The sequence below is a fragment of the Lagenorhynchus albirostris genome, chromosome 15 (genome assembly GCF_949774975.1).
Source record: "Lagenorhynchus albirostris chromosome 15, mLagAlb1.1, whole genome shotgun sequence".
In the NCBI taxonomy this organism is placed as follows: Eukaryota; Metazoa; Chordata; class Mammalia; order Artiodactyla; family Delphinidae; genus Lagenorhynchus; species Lagenorhynchus albirostris.
The window spans coordinates 64,618,978-64,640,328 of NC_083109.1; the positions used below are offsets into that span (position 1 = coordinate 64,618,978).

The window sequence follows — 21,351 nt, forward strand, 5'->3', positions numbered from 1 at the left end:
AAATCTTTGGACACTACTCAGCAGAGGTAGCCCCAGAATTTTTACACTAGGAGATGCGTTGGGACTCTGCTGCGAAGGAGGATTGAAAATGAGGATGTCGAATAGCACATCAGATTAAGAAAATGTCAGCTGCCCATATTAAAGAGCGGTGGGGTGACGGAAACTGAGGGATGGGGAAGGCTAAAGCCTCCCCTTACCCCCCCAGCAAAACACACACACACACACACACACACACACACACACCCACAATGCTGTCCCCTTGGAACCACCAATGGTATTCGGGTCTCAGGAGTAGAAACCACAAACCATTGGAAGAATAGTTATTTGGGGTTCAGTGTTGATCCCAATCAATGTAGTAGAATTTTACGATCTTAAAACATCAGAGCTGGCTGTGACATGGCATAAGATGAGTGTTTCAGAAATATTTCTTAAAAGTTTAGCAGTGGGCTTCCCTCGTGGCGCAGTGGTTGAGAGTCCGCCTGCCGATGCAGGGGACACGGCTTTGTGCCCCGGTCCGGGAAGATTCCACATGCCGCGGAGCGGCTGGGCCTGTGAGCCATGGCCGCTGAGCCTGCGCGTCCGGAGCCTGTGCTCCGCAACGGGAGAGGCCACAACAGTGAGAGGCCCGCGTACCACACACACACAAAAAAAAGTTTAGCAGTGTTGCCAAAACTCAGCCTCTGTTCACCAGTGCCAAATAGAAATGTGGAGACAGAGTTCTGGGTGAAGCAGAAAAGAATAGCTTTATTGCTTTGCCAGACAAAGGGGGCCACGGTGGGCTAATGCCCTTAAAACTGTGTGTCCCCTCCTGGAGGGGGTAGTGAGGAGTCTTATAGTGCTCAAGGAGCAGGGCGTGATCGGTTTGTGGACACTCTTCTGATTGGTTGGTGGTGAGGTAATCGGGAGTCAGCATCATCAACCCTCCAGTTCTAACTCATGTGGGGTCCACGTGCTTGTGGGCAGCATACAGTTAACTTCCTCCACCTGGTGGGGATTTCAGTATTTGCAAAACAGCTCAAAGGACATGGCTCAGAATATTATCCACAGTGCTTGAGGAGGAGCTAAAGGTCCTTGACTTTGTTTAATGGCTAAAGTATTATTATTTTGTCTTGCTTGACTGTTTTCCTTTCTTTCTGCATTTTCTCACTTCTCTGATTAAATATTTTCTTTGACTAAAGTTTTTCTATAGACAGAAGGCGGGCAGAAGACATGGATGGGGTCTATTCTGGGAAGGCCTCATAGGACCCTGCTTGGTTACAGCAGGAATTAGCTTGGGTTGAGATTTTGCTCATCTTTTAGATGCTACTGAGATCCGGGATCCAGGAATGCCTGAATCTTGCCCCTGTCAATCTCCTTATACCACCCCCTCACTCCACCTCATTCCCAATGTTACTTAGGGAGCCATGTGCAAGGGATAGTAGCTAGACTGGAATCAAGACACCTTATTAATAGTTGAACCTAGACCTAATAATCACCAGTGTAAAATTTCCTTTAAATATGGCACAAATGAACCAATCTATAAAAGGGAAACAGACTCACAGACATGGAGAACAGACTTGTGGTTGCCAAGGGGGAGAGGGGGAGGGAGAGGGATGGACTGGGAGTTTGGGGTTGGTAGATGCAAACTATTACATGTCGAATGGATGAACAACAAGGTCCTACTCTATAGCACAGGGAACTGTATCCAATCTCCTGGGATAAACCACAATGGAAAAGAATATAAAAAGAATGTATATATATAGTGTATAACTGAGTCACTTTGCTGTGTAGCAGAAATTAGCACAACCTTGTAAATCAACTATACTACCATCTTAAAAAAGGAAAAAAATAAAACTCCCTTTAAAAAGGGAGCACTTTTCTAGAGCACTCAGTTTAAGCTCTAGAATAAAACGGGCTTCTTAATCCCCGCCCCCATCCATGAATATAAATCTTGGAGCCTGCCCAGCCTCATGGAGTGGGGGAGGGGCTGAACAGAGCTGCAGCCATTGCCACACAGTGACCCCTCCCACTAGTGACCCATGGCCCAGGGAGTGTCCTGGACTCTCAGGGAGCCGACTAGCGCCTTCCCCTCATAGAGGAACTAAAAGGGTGATGGGCAGTGGAGTCAGGCATGATGTCTGAAGAGTCCTCTATGTGGACATAAATAAATCAATAACCTCTCAGGCACCACCCAACCCCCTTCACTTTGCATGAGAAAACCGAGATCCCCAAAGGAAAAGTGGCTCACACAACAGGACCACTGGCACAGCTGGAGTGAGAACTTGGGTTTCTGATTTCTGATTCAGAGCTTGGCAGATGGATTCTCTTCCCAGCTGGACACAGTCTCCAAGACTTATCAACTCTGTAAAAGAATGAAAGGTACTCAAGTGGCATCGAATCTCCTGGAAATGGAAGTAGCACTCCCCTTGGCCAAAACAGGATCACACAGATACCCCTGGTTGCAAAGACGTCTGGGACAGCAGGGAATAGTATTTCCCAACTGACTGGCTTAGTGACCCATAGTCTAAGATGAGCCCACTCCTACCTGGAACTAATTCAGCGTAGGCAAAGAAATAGGGGGGATGGGTAACTTGTAGGTAACATCGTCCATATTACAAATGAATAGCCTGATATTAGAGAGGTAAAATGATTTGCCTAAGGTCACAGCTAATTAATGGTCAAATTACATTTCTCCCTTGATTCCCGAGTTTGAGCTCTTAGCTGCAATGAAACACTGACTTTCAGAAAGAAAACAAAAATATGCGACTCTTCAAAATTTTGGAAATCTAATCATTTTTAAATCATCTCAGTTCAAAGATACTTGAAATTTGTACCCATTTTTCATTCAAAGCAGCAGATCATTTTTTCTTCACAATGGAAGGATGTAGGACGATCAAACCTCACACCTCCAGGAGGCGCTACTCACACGGGACCTGTGTTACCAGCAGCCTCTAAGTTGTGCAGTGCACAACCTGCCCAGCCACAGATGTCGAACGGTGCTATGTTTAATCTGTCTGGGCTCCAGTTCCTTCATCTGCAAATTGAGCTGGTTGTTCTGGAATGATTCTGAGGTCCCTTGTGAGACCTGACGATACTGTGACAAACCATGTGTATTCACACAGGAGAATAACAAATAGGCCAGTACAGGAAGGTGTCATGCTTTCCCAGGAGGCCTTGCTGGTGCTTTGCCAAAGTGCAGCGTAGAGATGGTTCTGACATTCCCCATATTGCCCATAATACAGCCCTTTTGGTTGTAAAACACCCTTGTCAACAACCCAGAACTCTCTGGAGCTTAATTTTTCAGAAACCAAGTACGTCCTTATGGTCACATAAAAGTGATGCCTCTTCCTTGTCAGACTAGCGGCGAATAGGGTGCTGATCCTTGAAGGACACTCTTCCTGGGCATGGTGCCTGCTGTGAATTGGCATGACCTTTCCCCCTCATATCTGTCTAGTCCCCAGAGGCATAGGCCCTCTTATTACATTTTCTCAGCCTGAAGTTTAGCTCCACAGGCAACCTCCTGTCATTTGTTTGTCTGATGGATATTATTTCTTCTAAGAATCTAATTAGGATCTTTTAAAGGGTTCAGCCTGGGAGTGAGGGAATTAACTATGACTCAGAGTGTGTGCTTTTCAAAGCCAAGCAAAAAGTTAGATGATCATTTGATTTATTCATGTATTTATTCATTCCACAAACCCTGACAATGCACCTTTTTTGTGCCAGTCTCTGCTGGGAGTTCAGGCAAGTGAAGAGAAATGGATGATTTCTGGGCTTGCCTGGTGGCGCAGTGGTTGAGAATCCACCTGCCAATACAGGGGACACAGGTTTGAGCCCTGGTCCGGGAGGATCCCACATGCTGCGGAGCAACTAAGCCTGTGCGTCACAACTACTGAGCCTGTGCTCTAGAGCCCACATGCCACAGCTACTGAGCCCGTGTGCCACAACTGCTGAGCCTGCGTGCCACAGCTACTGAAGCCTGTGCGCCTGGAGCCCGTGCTCCGCAATGAGAGAGACCACCGCGGTGATAGGCCCGTGCGCCATGGCGAGAGGCCCACGCGCCATGGCGAGGAGTGGCCCCCACTCGCTACAACTAGAGAAAGCCCGCGTGCAGCAACGAAGACCCAACGCAGCCAAAATAAATGAATAGATAAAAAGAAATGGACGATTTCTTTCCCCCTTGGAACTGTTTAGCCACATATCACAAGTGCGCTCCACTTCAAGGAAAGTGATGAAACATGACACAAAATGCCATGGGTCCACCAAGTCACCTTTTAGTTCCCTCTTTTTGGGGGGTGGGGCCACGTAACTAGTTCTAACCAAAGGGCTCTAGCAGAAGTGACCAGTGTCATGAAGAAGCAGGGTACAAACATCCATTCTCTCTTACCCTGGCTTGGCAACCAAGAGTGCAGGGGTGGAGGTGTCTGAATATCTGTCAGCCTGAGTCTCTGAGTGACTGAGTGAGGCAGAGCCCCACCCCTGCTTCCTATACCCTAATTCAGATGTGTAGCAGGAACGAGAAATAAACATTTGTCTTCTTAAGCCACTGAGATTCGGGGATTCACTTATCACCACTACATAACTTAGCCTCACCTGACTAATCTAAAATCTAAACATTTAAACCAGTTACACTGGTGGTGATGGACCTGGGGAGAACAGTTATATACCTCATTTATTTGGTAAATGTTTACAGAGCACAGACTATATGCCATATACAGTGTTGTGGTTCCAAAAATGAGGAAAGGATTGTCTCTGTCCTCATGGAGCTCATGATTTGATCATAATCATAACATCACAGTGTCTGACACATAGTAATTGCTCAGCAAATAATATTACTACTCTAACTGAAGCTCAGATATTCACACCTGCAGTGCGTTCCCAGCAAGATTATTATTCCCCAGAATTCAATATTTGTGTATAGGTAAAATTCCAAATGGTAGTTTGCACACATCTTTAGTAGAGCACTTAATGGGTTCTGACAAAGGCACACAGCTTCGCAATCCAAACCCCTATCAAGATACAGAACATCTCCATCACCCCAGAAAGTGCTCTCATGTTCCTGCTTTTCTCATCCATGCTGATCTTCACCTTTGTAAAGATATCTAAAAGGGTAGAATTAAAGGCAAACACACATAACTCTAAAAGAGTAACTCAAAGTTCTGCAAGCCATGGATGGCAAACCAGGGCGGGGGGTGCCACTTATGGAGCACCTTCTGTGACCGAGGCACTGCAGATGCAGCAGTGAACTAAACAGCCCCCCAAATCCCTGCCCTCACTGTGTTTCTATGCCGGTGTGGGGAGTGGATGGCAATAAACACAGAAATAAGCAAATATATGGATTTCCAGATAGTGATAAGTGCTACAGAGAAAAATGAAGCAGAAAAGGAAACTAGTAGGTATGAGGCACGAGGACGTGGGGTTGCGATTTTGAAGAGGGTGGTTAGGAAACCTCACTGGGTGACAGTTAAGCAAATACCTGCAAATGGCAAGATGTATAGGAAAGTGTGATGAAGGAATACATGAGCATATTAGTCTGCCAGGGCTGCCAAAACAAAATAACACAGACTGGCGGTCTTAAACAACAAACATTTTTTTCTGAAAAGTTCTGGAAGTCCCAGATCACGGTGTCAGCAGGTTTCTCCTAAGGCCTCTCTCCTTGCAGATGGCCACCTTCTCCCTGTGTCCTCACATGGTCGCCTCTCCATTTACGTGTTGTCTGTGTCCTAATCTCTCCCTCTAAGGACACCAGTCATATTGGATGAGGGCCCACCCATCTGACCTCATTTTACATTAATTATCTCTTTAAAGGTCCTATCTCCAAATACAGTCACATTCTGATGTACTGGGCATTAGGACTTGCACACAATGAATTTTGAGGGGAACACAATTCAGTCCATAACAGTGAGTGAATGAATGAATGAACAGATGAACCAGTCTGCTGCTTTGCTTCTGGGTGAGAAAGTGAAGGTAGCCAGAGAAACATGAAGAGAAACAAAGGACAAGGAACAAGCAGCCACATCAGGAGAAAAGCTGAGGATTTGACACGTGTTGTTTTTCAAATCCCTCTTGGCCAGTTCAAAATGTGCTTTTTTCTGGCTCTGGCTCTCAACTATTTCCAGAAGTGGTTTTATTAACTGATGGCTTGCAGCAGGAAGTCGTAGAGGAAAACCCTGATCTTGGAACCAGAAGAGCTGGGTTCTGTATCTACTCTGCTGAGTGACTTTGAAGAAGTCACTTAACCTCTCTGCTTCATCTATAAAATGGAGATGAGAATCCTGCCCCTTCACAGAACTGGAAGAGAAGTGAAGTGAGGTAATCGGCAGGCAGATGAGGGCGTGTAGCAACAGGGCTTAGTAAACAGGGAAATGTAATATAAATAAAAGCGGAAGGTATTACTGTGAAGCTTGCAGTGAAAACTACTGCAGACAGCTCATAGCTGGGGCCTTCCGGCCACTTCAAAGGGAGTTTATTAAACTCTAGTCCCTGTCCTGCTTGTTTCCCCTCAATCCCCAGGGCCATCAGAGAGCTGGGAAGGTGCAGGCTGGGGAGAAGAAAGGCTTATAAAAATGGGAGGAGAGGTTGACCCCATCTCAGGCGCAGAACTGGCCATTCCTGCCTCACCAAGGATCCTTTATACACACACATACATATATAAAGCTGTAGATGTTTAATGCATACAACCTGATGTGTTTGGAGATAAGTATATACCCGTGAAACCAACATGACTGTCGATGCCATAAACTTATTCATCACCTTCAAAAGTTCCTCCTGCCCCCTTTGTTTTTGTTTTTTTTCTCTTTTGTGGTAAGAGCACTTAACATAAGATCTATCCTCTTAGTGAATTTTGAAGTATATAATACAGCACTGTTAGTCATGAGCTCTATGTTACACAGTAGATCTCCAGAGCTTTATTTTGTATGACTGAAACCCTTGGACCACCAGCCCCCAGGCCCTGGCAACCACCATTCTACTCTCTGCTTCTGTGAATTTGATTACGTCTGAGTCCACATATGAGTGAGATCATGCTGTATTTGACTTTCTGTGGTCTGATTTATTACTTAGCATAACGTCCTCCAGGTCCATCCATGTTGCTGCAAGTGGCGGGATTTCCTACTTTTTAAGGCTGAATAATATCCCATCATATGTATATACCACATTTTCTTTATCATCAAGGACTCTTGGTATCGAAAGCTGACGATAATGGGCCCCCTCCTTGCCAGATTTGGTACTAAGCCCTCCCCAGGCATCAATTCACTGAATCCTGACAATACCCTCTGAGTCTGGAGCTATTATCTACCCATTTTTTAGATGAAGAAACTGAGGCTCAATGGAGTTAAATAATTGCCCAGAGTCATGTGGCTATTAAGAGACAGAATTGAGCCCAAATCAACTTCCACCTACACCCTTTCATAATTACACAAAATGCGCTAAGGTGTGCCTGGCACTAAGCAGGTGCTAAAGATATTTAAGGCATCTCAATTCCGTTTGAATCCCAGCTCTGACACTTCCTAGCTGTGTGACTTTGGACACGTTATTTACCTTCTCAGAGGACTACCCTGCCCGCCTGTCACCTCCAGTACTGGCCAAGTGTGAGCTGGGGGTTGTTCTTTAGCCTCTTTGAGCCTCAGTTCCCTTAGCTGTACAATGGAGACAATAACAGCCCATATCCCGAGTGAAAAGCACTTACCCCAGGACCTGGCATCTATCATTTTGTGACAGCAACAACAGGGCATCTACACCGCACGGGGGCAAGGAAGAAGAGCAGAGATGGAAACACAAACAGAAAGAATAAATTTAAATTTTGTACATTTTGCCCTTTCAGAGCTTAGGATCAAAAAATAATTATCTCAGCTAAAGATGTGTCATTATCCTTTGATTAGAAAACAAGAAACGGTGTGATGTGTTGTGTTTCCCTTTTTGCTTTGGCTACCAGAAAGCTCACAGCTAAATTCCATTCTTATTCATAGTAACTGGATAGAACAGAGTCTAGGCTTAGTCTTCCTTTATGCTATATGCATTTTAAAATTTCTGTTCTATTGACTTTATTGTCCTGTAACATTTAGAGTTAACATAAAAAAATTATTAATCCAGCCTCTTGAAAAGTAGGTAAAAATAGTCAAGACATATTATGTAGTTATATGTCAACTATATATAGGCTAAAGCAGTACATTTGAAATCAAAACATTACCTGTTACTTGAATTTTAGACAAAGATAAAAGGCACTGAGATTACTTTCAAAGTAAGAGATTACTTTCAAAGTGGATTAGTTCAGATGAAATATTTAGGGGGAAAAAAACGTAAGTGATTCCCAGTGCAGGTCAATCCTACTTGCAGGCAGAGAGGAGGATCAGTTCTGGGTCCCCAGGGTCCACTGGGCTGGCCCTCAGCTTTTCCAGGTCCCAGCTCTACGAGGAGCAGAGGCCTGCACCGTTTCCCATGCCTTCAGGGGTTTCCTGTTTATCTTTCCAGATCGTGTGTCCACTTGCACAAAGATGTGAATCCGTGGCAGAAGCCAAGATGACAGGAGCTATTTCTGTAAGTCAGTTTGATGTTAAACATGCTGGAGGAAGGAAATTTACATTTAAATTAAATTTTGGTTATATTCCCATTGTACAGAGTCTCCAGAAAGAGTAACTGTGTGTGTGAGAGAGAGTATGTGTGTTTATATCCAAATATGATATTCTCTCAAATTGATGGTTACAAGGGTTCTCATTCTGGTGCTAGTATAATGGCCAAAAGACTGGAAACAATATAAAATTAATCAATGGGACCTGGTAGGATGATATGCCCACAGAATGGAAGAGGATGCAAGGGTTAATAAAGAACGAGGACCCAGCCACTTTGGGAACTAGTCTGGTTAAGATGAACTCACACGTAACCCAGGATTTCCTCAGCCTCCGTCACTCTCAGAAAAAAATCCAAATTCCTCAGCCTGGCCTACACCAGGCTTTCTCACCGTGGGCACTGTTGACGCTTGGGGCCGGATAGTCTATGTAGTGGGGGGCTCTCTCGTGAGTTGTAGGATATGTATGGACGTCCCGGGGTGCCACCCATAAATGCCAGTTGCACCCCTGCCCCCTAAAGTTGTGACAACCAAAACTGTCTCCAGACATTGCCAAAATATTGCTTCATGCAACAACATGGATAAATCTCACAAACATAAAAACACACACACAAAAAGAGTACATATTGGGAATCCCCTGGCAGTCCGCGCTTCCATTGCAGGGGGCATGGGTTCGATCCCTGGTTGGGGAACAAAGATCCCCCATGCCGTGGGGCATGGCCAAAAAAACAAAAGAGTACATATTATTTATAAACCCATTTTGTTGGGAGAAAGAAGGCACAGGCAAGGGGCTTCTGGGATGAAAGTAACAGTCTGTTTCCAGATTGAAGTACTGATTACTCAGGTGTTTTTCACTCTGAAAATTCATCGTGTTGTGCACTTTTCCATAATTATGTTATAATTCAGTAAAAATGGTTTTTAAAAAATGAGGCGTATCTACATGGCTTGATATGGAAAAATCTCCAATACACATGGTAAGTGGGAAAAAAAGCAAGCTGAAGAACACAAATGCTGTAAGTCCATTTATAACGTACTTCCGGAAGCACAGGGGCGGGGGGAGGGAAGCACACACACTACTGATGGGAGTATGAATTGTTAATCACCGCACAGCATCCTCACTAAAAATGCCAAGGTGGCCCACACCCCACGACTCAGCACCTCTGGACCTCAGGAATGTGCTCTCGAGAAACTCCTGCCCACTGCTCAAGGAGACTCAGACAAGGAATGTTCACCACAGTGATGACTGAGGCTCAGAGGAGTTAAGGAACTTGCTGAAGATCACACAGTCTGTGAATCAGAAAGCCAGGATCTGATCTCAGGAGGTTGAGGGCTGCTAGGGGCTCTAGCTCTCCAGCACTTCTGCTGGTACTGCATGTGGGTGGAGCGTCCTGCCACAGCTGGCTAAGAGTCCTCCGGCGGAGCTGCAGGTGTTCACAGGACGCAGGCTTCACAGTGTGGAGGTGAGTGCAGCCTCGCTACACATGCTGCCAGCCCATCCCCCCTAGACCTCAGTGTCTCCTTCCCAGCCTTGGGTTACGCCACAAAATGCCCCCGTTTTATTGCCTCCTCCTTGGGAGGTACCAGCCTCAGGGAAAAGAGGACACAAAGGAAAAGTCCCTCTCTCCTCTCTACTGTAGGTTAACCTGGAATGGCCCTTCCTCAGAGGGCCTGGCAGCCCTGCCCGTTGCCCCAGCCCAACAGAGGAGTGATGACAGATTAGACCCCACCGCCTTGTGGCAGGAAGCCAAGGGTGGCTCTTGCCTTTGGGAAGGGCAAAGCTGTGAGCTGATTGAAGACATCAAAGGCAGCTCCATCCTCTTCAGATGAAATGAGCTGCTAACACTTTTAAAGAGAGAATAAGTAAACACTGAAACTATCTCAGGGCCGAAAAGAAAAGTAGTCACATCCTAGAAACTCTTGCTAGACTCTGAGCTATTCTGCTTTCTCTTCTTCTGATTTGGGATTATCCACCAAAACGTCAAATTCTTTCCCATATTGATGGTGATGATGGTGACAGTAACAATACCAGAGACTCTCACCACTGAGGCTTGTGTAAGGACTTTACATCTAGTAACTCATCTACTCCTCCCAGTTCGCAAAGAGCCTAAGAAGGAGGTTCAGCTGGTAGCCCAGGCTTGCCACGGAGAAAACTGAGGCCTTGACCAGAGGCAAGTCTCAGCTCCAGGCCAAACCCTTTCCAACTCAGCTGAGGTCAGAATTCTAAGTTGGAAGTCCACATCCTGCCATTGTCCCCGATACGCTGGCCTCAAGGCAGAAGATGATGTCATGGGAACTGATGTTTTTGTCGGAAGGGATGGCAAGGCTGGGGGGAGGGGTGTTCGGAGGGCAGCCCTTCTCTCCCACTCCGGGTCGCTCACAGGGGTGTCCAAAGATCTTTACTTCTTTCTCACATGCTTCTGTGATATTTGCAATTTTTACAGCGAGCATAGATTATTTCTATGATCAAAAACAAACAAGAAAGCTATTTTCATTTTGAAAAAACAATCCAGGGCCAGTTTGCACTTTTCTAGATTCCCAGGGTCAGTTTCCGGCCTATCTGGGTCACTTGCTCCTTGGCCTGGCTCTCTGTGAAAATACCCTAACAGACCGGGAGTCTCTCTCTGGTTCCTTCAAATTCAGGCTGCTCTCTCAGGCTCGAAGGGGTCATAGGCTGAGGATTATTTAGCACAGAGCCAAGCACCTAGTGAGCACCAACACGTGACCCCTCTGTTACTATTCATGAGTCTTAATTACGTTCTGTGCCAAATACCGCGCTTGCATGCTTGGTTGAGAGAGAGGTTCCCATTTTACGGATGAGGAAAATGAGATTCAGAGAGGCAAAGGGACTTTCCCAAGGATCTGAAGTCAAACCACATTGCATCTTCTGCCCGGCACGTCTTTCCCTCAAGTCTGAATTCAGTCCAATGTCACCTCCCTGCGTGGTCCCTCTCTGAGCTGATTCTCACTTACCTTGCCCAGGGCTCTTTGCCCCTGCCTTCACGTTTGAATCATATGGGGAACGTTAAAAAATCCTGTTTCCTGGTTGCTTCTGTATCAATGGCATCAGAATCTCCGAGGGTGTAATAGTAACTTGGGGGTAGGATGGAGTATAATACTGGAGGCCCGGCAATAGTGTTTATTAACACTCCCCAGGCGATTTCAACGTGCAGCTAAGATTGAGGTCTGTCTTCACTTTCTCATAAGAAGGACCAAAGTAGGGTAAATAACTGTCCAGTTTGCCCAGGACCGAGGGTGTTCCAGGGACATGGGACTTTCAGTGATAAAACTTTGAAAGCCCTGGGCAAACTGAGATGTGTTGGTTACCTTGGCCGAAGCCAGGTCCCACTGGCGGCAAAACCAAATGTCTCCAGGTATCAAGCCAGTACCTAAATGTCTGAAGTTGCCCGCAATGGGCAGTAGGAGATGGTGTTTGAGAGCAGACAGATGAAGAGAGCGTGTCCCACCTGGACCCTCACATTCAGGTGAAATAAACATAACAAGCAGTGCTGCACTATCGGACCAGAGCCACTTGTTTTAAACTTCCAACGGGCAACCTTCAACTCCTACTCTAGAGCCACCAGAACAATTGTCTACCTACAGCAGAGTCCAGTGGACCCACAGTTCTCAAGCTTACACTGCAATTACCTGGGGAGCTTTAACAAAATCCTGATACTCAGGCCCAGCCCACAACAATTGACTCATAGTCTCTGAGGGTGGGACTCAGGAGTTGCTATATTTTTTAATCTCCACAGGTTGCTGTAATGTCTGCCTAGGGCTGAAGACAGATGCAGTGGGCGACCAGATGAAGGAGGAAAGGGGGACATTTCTTCTCCACACCTGGTGTGTCTCTAAAACAGCCTTGGTGTCTGACTTATAAGCTTTGAAGAGCATTTCTGGTCTACCTGCTCTTTACAGCCACTAATAAAAATCAGTTCTAAAGCAACAAAGATGTCCTGCAGTAGTTGAATGAACTGTGGTACATCCAGATGACAGAATATTTTTCAGCACTAAAAAGACATGAGCTACCAAGCCATGAAAAGGCATGGAGGAACCTTAAATGCGTGTTATTAAGTAAAAGAAGCCAATCGGAAAAAAGGCTACATACTATATGATTCCAACTATAGGACATTCTGGAAAAGGCAAAACTATGGAGACAGTAAAAAGATCCGGGGGTGGGGGGAGGGGAGAGTGATGAATAGTAGAGCACAGAGGACTTTTAGGGCAGTGGACATACTCTGTATGATACTAGAACGGTGGGTACATGTCACTAGACATTTGTCCTAATCCAAAGAATGTACAACCCAAGAGTGAACCCTGATGTAAACTTTGGGTGATAATGATGTGTCAGTGTAAGTCCATCAGTTGTAACAAATGTACCATCTGGTGAGGGATGTTGATAAGGAGGGAGTGGGGACAGTGGGTACATGGGAATCTCTATACCTTCCAGTCAATTTCGTTGTGAATCTATAACTGCCTCTAAAAGAATGGAGTCTTTTTGTTGTTTTTTTTTAATCAAGGCTGAAGAAGTGCTTCCAACTCATTCATTCATCAGGCACCACTGAGCACCCAGTGCCTGACCCAGCTGCATGCTGGGAGATCAGGGTGTGCTGCAGGGGGATGGCTTCTGCTGTGTGACACTGGGCAATATACTTAGCCTTCCTGTGTCTCAGTGATTTCCTCCATGTCAACATCAGCTTGAGGTGCCTGGGTCTCAAGTCGTATGGACACTCCAAGTGGGGCTGGGGATCCAGGGTCCTGGACCCATAGGCTTTGCTGTGGTAGAGAGAGATTTTGCACAATGGTGCTAAGGCAGCAGGGTTTTCTGGCATTAGAACAACACCCTGTGCAAAAGAGGGGAGGAAAAAGGTCTTCTGAGTCACTGGTGGAAATTACTGTGGTCAGTGGAGAGGGAGGAAACAGTGTGGGCATATGTGTGTACATGCATGTGAATAGGTGTGATTACATATCGGGGGGGGTGTCTGTGAGGGCATATATACCAGGAGTGTGTGTATGCGGTGGAGTGTGTATGTGTGAATGTCTGTGTGCGAATATGAATGTGTGTATATATGAATCTGCAGGAGGATTTTGTGTCTATATGAGGACGTAGGTGTACGTATATATGTGAATTGTGGACATACGTGATGGATATATATGTGTAATGGTAATGTGTGACTATGAATGCACAGGCATATTTGTGTGAGTGAGTGTGTATGAGGGTGTGTGCATGAGGGTGAACTAGGTGCTGGTGGGCAAGTTGTTTAACCTTGCTGTGTCTCAGTTTCCTTATGTCTAAAATGAAGACAAGTACTTACCGTGGTAGGTTAAAAGTGGTCACAAACTCTTTATACCCCTGCCACTCATAGCTGGAGTCCGTGTCGCTTCCTCTTTAACCTGCGCTAGACCTGTGGTTTGTTCTGACCAACAGAATCTGGGCCTTACAAGACCTGCAGTTCTGCATTTGCACACGTGGAACACCTCCCCTGGAAGAGTCCAGTGGCCGAGCCATGAGAAGCTAGAGCCAAACGGTGAGGCCACATGGAGGGAAACTGAGGCACACCAGTCCAGCACCAGCTGAGTTCATAGCCCACAGGACCACCAACTGCCCACTACAGGAGTGAGCCCTCCCGGACAGGCCTGTGGTCCCAGTTGGCATCACAAGGAGCAGAACTGAAACTGAGAAGGACCCTCAGGGCCCTCCTGAGTACAAGCCCCTCGACGTCCCCACTTCTTGTTTGTAGAAAAAGCTTTAGTCTCCTAGGTCTTCCCTGAGTTCCAAAGAGTAGGCTCAACAGTTAATGACCGGAGAAAGGAGAACAATAAGGTCACAGGACTCCTGGTTTCCTCCTGAAGGGGTACAGATAACAATCTGATGCACATCTTTGAGTTGTTCTGCAAAAACTAAGATACCCCCCACCAACCGGGTAAAGGATGGTGACTACATGCTGACCACAAGCATGTGGGCCCCAGACTGGTTGGAACCAGAAGGCTGATGACGGAGATTCCTGAAACACCCCCCGTTACCTCCCTACCAACCAATCAGGAGAAAGTCCACAAGCTGATCACACATCCTGCAACCCTCACCCCTAATGTTGTCTTTAAAAACCCTCACCTAGGGGCTTCCCTGGTGGCGCAGTGGCTGAGAGTCTGCCTGCCGATGCAGGGGACATGGGTTCGTGCCCCAGTTCGGGAGGATCCCACATGCCGCAGAGCGGCAGGGCCCGTGAGCCATGGCCGCTAAGCCTGCGCGTCTGGGGCCTGTGCTCCGCAACAGGAGAGGCCACAACAGTGAGAGGCCCGTGTACTGCAAAACAAAAACAAAAACAAAAACAAAAAAAACCAAAAAACCCTCACCTAAAAGCTATCAGGAAGTTTGGGTCTTTGAGCACAAGCTGCCCATTCTCCTTGCTCGCTGCCCTGCAATAAACACTGTACTTTCCTTCACTGCAAGCTGGTATCAGTCGATTGGCTTTGCTGTGCTGTGGACTTGAGTTCAGTTCCACAGCAGAACTGCCAGCAGAGCTCATTAACACACAGACTCATGAGAGATAATAATGGTGGTGGTTATTTTTGAGCCACTAAATTTTAGGGTGGTTTATGCAGCAATAGATAACTGATACTATACAGAGTTTTTAAACACTTAGAACATGGGGTCAGCGAAGTTTTCCTGTGAAGGGCCAGATAGTAAATACTTTAGGTTTGGGGGCCATATGGTCACTGTTGAAACTACTTAGTGCTGCCTTTGCGGTGCAAAAGCAGCTAAGACAGTGCATTAATGATGAGGGTGACTGTGTTCCAATAAAACTTTATTTACACAAACAGGCAGCCGCTGGATTTGGCCCACAGGCAGTTGTTGGCCCAGACCTAGAAAACTGCCTGGGACACAGTACATGCTATAGAAGTGTTAGCTATGGGTGCACATGTGTGAGTTCAAGAGTGTGTACGTCTGTGAGTGCATCATGTACACACGTGTCTGCATGTGACTGGATAAGTGGAAATGTGTGTGGAATCTGTTTAGTCCTCTGTAAAAACACAGCAACTAGCCCGTACCAGCTGACGTTTCAAAGCACCTCCGCCCGGGGTTCCTGCTTCTATTCTGAGGAGAAATCAAAGCATCAGAGAAAATCAAGAGAGGAGAGAGCTGGCCTGTCCCATGGTTTGCATCTGGGCTATGGTAGCGTGACACCCACGCCTTCCTGTCTGCTGGAAGGACGGTGAAGTCAGCTCTCTGGTTGGAGGGGGAGGGGAGGCCATAAAAATGAAAAAGGAACTCTAGAGCTTTTAAGCAGGGGCTTGGGGGGAGGCTCCTGTGTGTGGAGGGGGTGGCGGGGGGGGTGGCTTTTCTAGGCAACCTGTAAACATCTGCCTGCTGGTTTCGTTTTGTTCTCCCACTGTGGGACTCCAGAGGGGCTACTTCCTGCATGACTAACCGTCTTGGGTCAGTTTGCAGGGGCCAGAAATGCATCAAGTGTTAGCTTGGGAGCCAGTAGATGTGGGTTCAAATCCCTGTCCGCACTTGCTTACTAGGTGGCATTGGGCATTCAGCCTCATCTTGCTGAGCCTGTTTCCTTACCTGTATCATGGGGATGATATTAGCACCACCTCCTAGGACTGTTACAACAATCAAATGAAGATACTGTGCATCAAGCCTTTGGTAAGGAGCTTTGCACACAGTAAATGCTCTGCAAGGTGACACTCTGACACAGACCCCGTGGGTTCCTGCGCTGGGCTCCAAGATTTCCAGGAAGTCTTCCCTAACCCCCCCGGGGCTGCCTTAAACTCCTTTGGATTTACAGTGTCATAGAAACCTGTTTCTTGCCTTCAAAGCTTCTACCTCTATTTGTTATTCAGCATTCGTTGGCAGGCTTAAGCCTCTGCCTCCTCCAGCAGATTGAAAGCTGCAGCCAAATGAGATGGTGTCTGTTTTGCTAACCACTCCGTCCCCAGGGCCAGCACAGGGCCTGGCACTCAATGATTAGTTACCGAATGAGTGTGAATGGAGATGGAAAACTTCATAATCTGGACATTTCTGGGGCTCTAGGGAAGAACATCTCCTCATTTTTAATCAACACATGAATTTGAGAGGCTTCCGATAGGGTCTTCCAAAACGGGGTTAGGATAGGAGCCCTCTTCAGCAGCCTCTTGTATTAGTTAGGTTAGGCTGGGCTATGCTGCTGAAACAAAGAGCCCTGACATTTCGTTTCAGAGGCCTAACCGCACACAGGTGGATTTCTAACTCAATCAAAGGCCAGTATGAATCGGGTGACTGGCAAGGGCAGCTCTTCTCGGTTCCATCTTGTGCTGCTGGCATCTTCGTGTGTGGCCTTTACTGCCTCTGCAGGATCATAACCAGTCCCTTCTGCTCCCTGCCCACTGGTCAGAACCAGTCAGTCAGCCCCATCAAACTGCAGGGGTGCTGGGAGATATTGGGTTCCTCGGGGCTACTCGGCAAGTACCCGAAGAGTCTCTGCCACATGTAGGAAGGGCTCAGACTTCTTGGCTGGCCACTCACAGGTCTCCCAGGTCCATGGTGTGAGGACTGCCAAATGCACTTTGAAGGCTTGGAAAGTGGAGATGCCTACTAATTAGACTGTTTTTTGAAAATCAGGTATTTACCAGAGGAAAAATAACCAATCATCACAAATCCTTTGCCTAAAATACGGAGCAGTGTTTTCAGTGCAGTTTCTTGCCATGCAAGACCCTGAGGGCCCCCCATCTCCAAATGTCAAAAGCATTTTTCTCCATGGTTGAAATACGTTTTAATGGTTTCACTTTGATAAGGATCGACAGCCGCCCATCAGAGGCTGAGCTCCTAATTCAAGGAGACCAATGATTAAATAAACGATAAAGATAAAAATCTTTTGGTGACATAAGGTCCTTAAAAGCTCTTGGTTGAGTCTGGCACACAGTGGGATTCCTAGTATGTTTTTTCCTGGTTTCATTGGAAGGTGACCTGATGGACTGTAATTTTTCGTAAGTGCTGGCTTAAAGTCACTGCATCTAAGATGGCAGTGGGGGGAGGGGAGACACTGAGACAAAGCGTGGGAGAAACCACTGAATATTCATGAAAAGAGCCAGCATTTTGTGAACTTAGGCTGTATGTGATGTATGTCCTCTCCAGGCTAGATGACAAAAAGAATGAGGGAACTATCACTTCTATTATAGACGCTTTTCTTTGCTGAGAAGTTTCAGGGTGACTCTGATGACATTTTTTTTTAATTCAAAATTTAAAAAAAAATGTTTTCATATCCCTGGGGTTGTAGAAAAAGGGAACTGCTAGTGGGATTAAATCCTGCGCCTGCTTAGCAATATTTTGCCTCGTATGCCCCAGCTGAAGAGTTCTGTCCTAGGGTTTTATTCCTACACCACCACCGCCAACCCTTCAGCTGCCTGTCTCTGTCCCAAAGCAAACCTTACACACACCAGCTGGTGGTTCCACAGCACCTGGTGGGGAGATCCCAGTTTCTCTGCTGAAAGGTTCCAGAGAGGCCATCTGACCTAAGTCAGTGGTTCACAACACTGGCTGCATTCTAGAATCGTCCACAGAGCTGTAGCCATGCCTGGGCTGCACCTGGAGAGTTTCTGACATCACTGGGCCAGGGTAGAGTCCTGAGCATGGATAATTTTACAAAGCCCCTTGTATAGCCAGGGCCAGGACTGAGAACTACTAGCCTGAGCTTTCCACCAGGACTCAAATATCATTTGAGAAATGAAGTGGGGAGAAGTCTTAGAAGATGACACAATTCAAAAGAAAGAAAGAGATATAAGGGTGGTCGTTTCTCTCATCGGATGTCCTCCCTCCTGGGAACATGAACAACAAATATTCATAAGTGCAAACTCACTCACAGTCCTGTGGGAAAGGAAGTTTGGTGATGGGCAGGCTCTGAGCAGAGTGCCTGAGGGTGACCCCTACCCCTTAAGATACGGATTCACCTTCCTGTTGTTCCAGAGATGCTGGGGCACCACTCCTAAGATATGGCAACTAACGTTTGGTAGTGCTTCTCAATCCCATGTGCATTACTCTTTTATTCTCCCGATTAGCCTATAAAAGGAGGGATTATCAACCCCATTTTGCAAATGAGGAAACTGATGTCCAGAAGACTTAACGGACTTGCCTAAAAGATTACAGCCAGGGAATGGTAGAGCTGGGACTTCAGTCCTAACATTTATGGCGCATTTACTATATGCTAGGACTCAGGATGGGTATAAATTATATAATTATGGAATTATAAATTCCCCAATTACTTCTCACTTCAGTGACATAATCTTCTGCTATTTGTTTCTAGCATTTCTGTGGCAGAATCTTATTTACTCACTAATACCCATTCTTTTTTCATATTTTGCTCAGGGCTGCTGTGTGCCATGTGCCGGGCTCTCTTTCCAGCTTCCCTTGCAGCTAGGAGTGGTCATGTGACACCATTCTGGCCAATGAGATGCAAGGGAAGTCTACTGCATTCCTTAATCCAGTTTCTCTTCTCCATGGCTGTAGTAGCCATTGTGGGATCTTGACAGGACAAGCATGAAGATAAAGGTGAAAATACCCAGAATGACAGAGCAAAGAGATGCCTGGATCCCTGATTCATCCCTAAACTGCTGGATGCCTACCTCCAGGCTTCTGGATGATGAGAAAAAATAATTTGTCACTATAGATTAGGTTTTCACAAGTTGTGGCCAAATGCCTTCCTAAGTGATACAGTTTCCCACATGCCCTTTATCACTGCTGTTCTTTTCCTTTACAGTTGAACACACCACCCACCAGCTGAACACCAGCCAGTACCTGACTGAAGCTGAATCTTAACCAAGAGGGGACACTCAATGAGTGTCTCAACTGTATTACCTCTGAGACCTATGGCATGTTGTCACCTGAATCAGCACTTTCATTTTCCAGCTTCCACTTGCTTTTATGAGATCAGGGCAAATGCAGGAACACAAACAGCCGTGTAAACACGCCCCCCAAAAGATGGCAACACTGCCACAACTCAGCCAACATCGTGCTTCAGCAGATGAGGGAAACCTGGATTCCCTGCGGGAAGGTGGGTTGTATCAAAGTCTGGCTGTCTGAAAGTCAAATGCACAGAAGTCGGGACTGCCTGTATTTACTCCACCGGCAGCCTCTCCAGATTCCTTCTTTTTTTTTTAAGTTTCCAAATCATTTAGCTACAGCTGAGCTACAAACTACCACTAACTCAGTGGCTTAAAACAACGTGTTCATTTTTGCTTGGAGTCTATGGGCCAGCTGGGTGGGTCTGCTGATCTGGGCCAGGCTCGGCTGGTCTTGGCCAGGCTCGTTCAAGTGTTTCAATCATTCTGTTGTCTGGTCAGTTGCGGGGGAGAAGGGGAAACGGAGCTGGTCTGGGATGGTCTCGGTCGTGTGTCAAAGGCGGCTGTCAGCTCTGGCGACAGGATCACGTGGTCCCTCATCCTCCAGCAAGGCCAGTTATTCACGTGGGGGCAGCAGGCTTCCAAGAGAACAATCAGAGGCAGACAGGCCTAGGCCGGGAACTAGCACGATGCCCCTTCCGCCACATTCTACTGACTAAAGAAAGTCACAAAGCCATTCCAATTTCAACGTGTAGGTAAACAGGCTTCCTTCGTGACGGGAGAGACTGCAAAGTCACTTCGCCAGGGGCAGAGGTATAGGAAGCTTTGCAGAACAGGGGCGGCTACTTTTGTCATCAGGCTACACGGTACCCAGAGTAAGAGCTTCTCCTACAGGGGAACACCATGGGCCTCAAGGAGCAAGATAAACGAAATCTGGGTAGCAGAGAGATGGCTGGGTGGACAAAAGGGAAACGCACCCTGCAGAGGAGGAAGAGTGAGCCCAAAGGGAGCAGAGGAAGAGGCTGGAGACACTGACTAAATGAAAATTCCACCCCGAAAACTGCTTCCACGCTGGTGCACACTGCATGCCTAAAGTGCGGCAAGTCCTCCACAGGCACCATCAACTTAATCTCATTCACTCCTGAGGGAGGTCCTACCATTAATCCCATTTTATAGATGAGGGAGTTGAGGCCCAGACAGGATTGGGTAACTTGCAGAGAGACACGCAGATGAGAAGTGCAGGATGCAAGACTTGAAGACAGGCCTCTTGGTGTTGAAGTGCTGGCCCTAACATGACACTGGTCTGTCTCCAGAGTAACTTGTGTCTCTGTCCCCACTCCCCTGCCTGGGCCTGGACCACTGCAGCATCTGATGATTTCCAGTCTGATTAAGTCCAGCCAACTTTTCCGTAAAAGGCCAGATAGTAATTCTTTTCAGTGTTGTTTTGCAATTACTCAACCCTGCTAATGGAGAGAGAAAGCAGCCAGAGCAGTATGTAAATGAATGTGTGTGGCTGTGTTCCCATAAAACTTTATTTACAAAAATAGATGAATTGCCACGCCCTGCTCAACCCATTCTCCACCTTGCAGCCAGAGTGGGCCAAACTCAAATGTGACCTTGTCATTCCTTCCTAAGGTGGACTGCCAGTATCTTGGGGACCAGTCCAGACTTTCAGTGTGGTTTACAAACTTGTGATCAAAGAGTGGCCCCTGCATCAGTGGCATTGCCATTATCTATTAGGAAGGCAGGCTCTCAGGTCACATCCAGACCTGCGGAATCAGAACTTGCATTCGGACGAGACGCCCAAGTGGTTTGCACATTCGAGTTTGAGAAGCTTTGGCCTCCAGAACCCCCGTGCCCTGGTGCCTTCCTACCTCTCCCACCTCATCCTTTGCCCCCGGAGCCTCCTCGCTCCCGCCCACCCCCACTTTCCAGCCAAACTGACTGCTCCTGTCACCTCTGTGTCCGATGCATTCCTCTCCAGCCCAGCTCCC

At 46.9% G+C, this 21,351-nt stretch overlaps 1 protein-coding gene across 1 annotated transcript in view; it reads right to left on the reverse strand.

The window, feature by feature from the left end:
* SYT17 (synaptotagmin 17) overlaps window positions 1-7,775 on the reverse strand; it is a 114,090-nt gene extending 106,315 nt beyond the window's left edge. The window contains exons 1-2 of the mRNA XM_060122916.1: window positions 7,664-7,775; window positions 2,228-2,341 (exon numbers count right to left, since the gene is read on the reverse strand). Coding sequence (XP_059978899.1) covers window positions 2,228-2,341; window positions 7,664-7,709 — 160 coding nt within the window. The 5' untranslated portion in view covers window positions 7,710-7,775. The remainder of the gene's footprint in view (window positions 1-2,227; window positions 2,342-7,663) is intronic.
* Window positions 7,776-21,351: the final 13,576 nt, after the last annotated feature.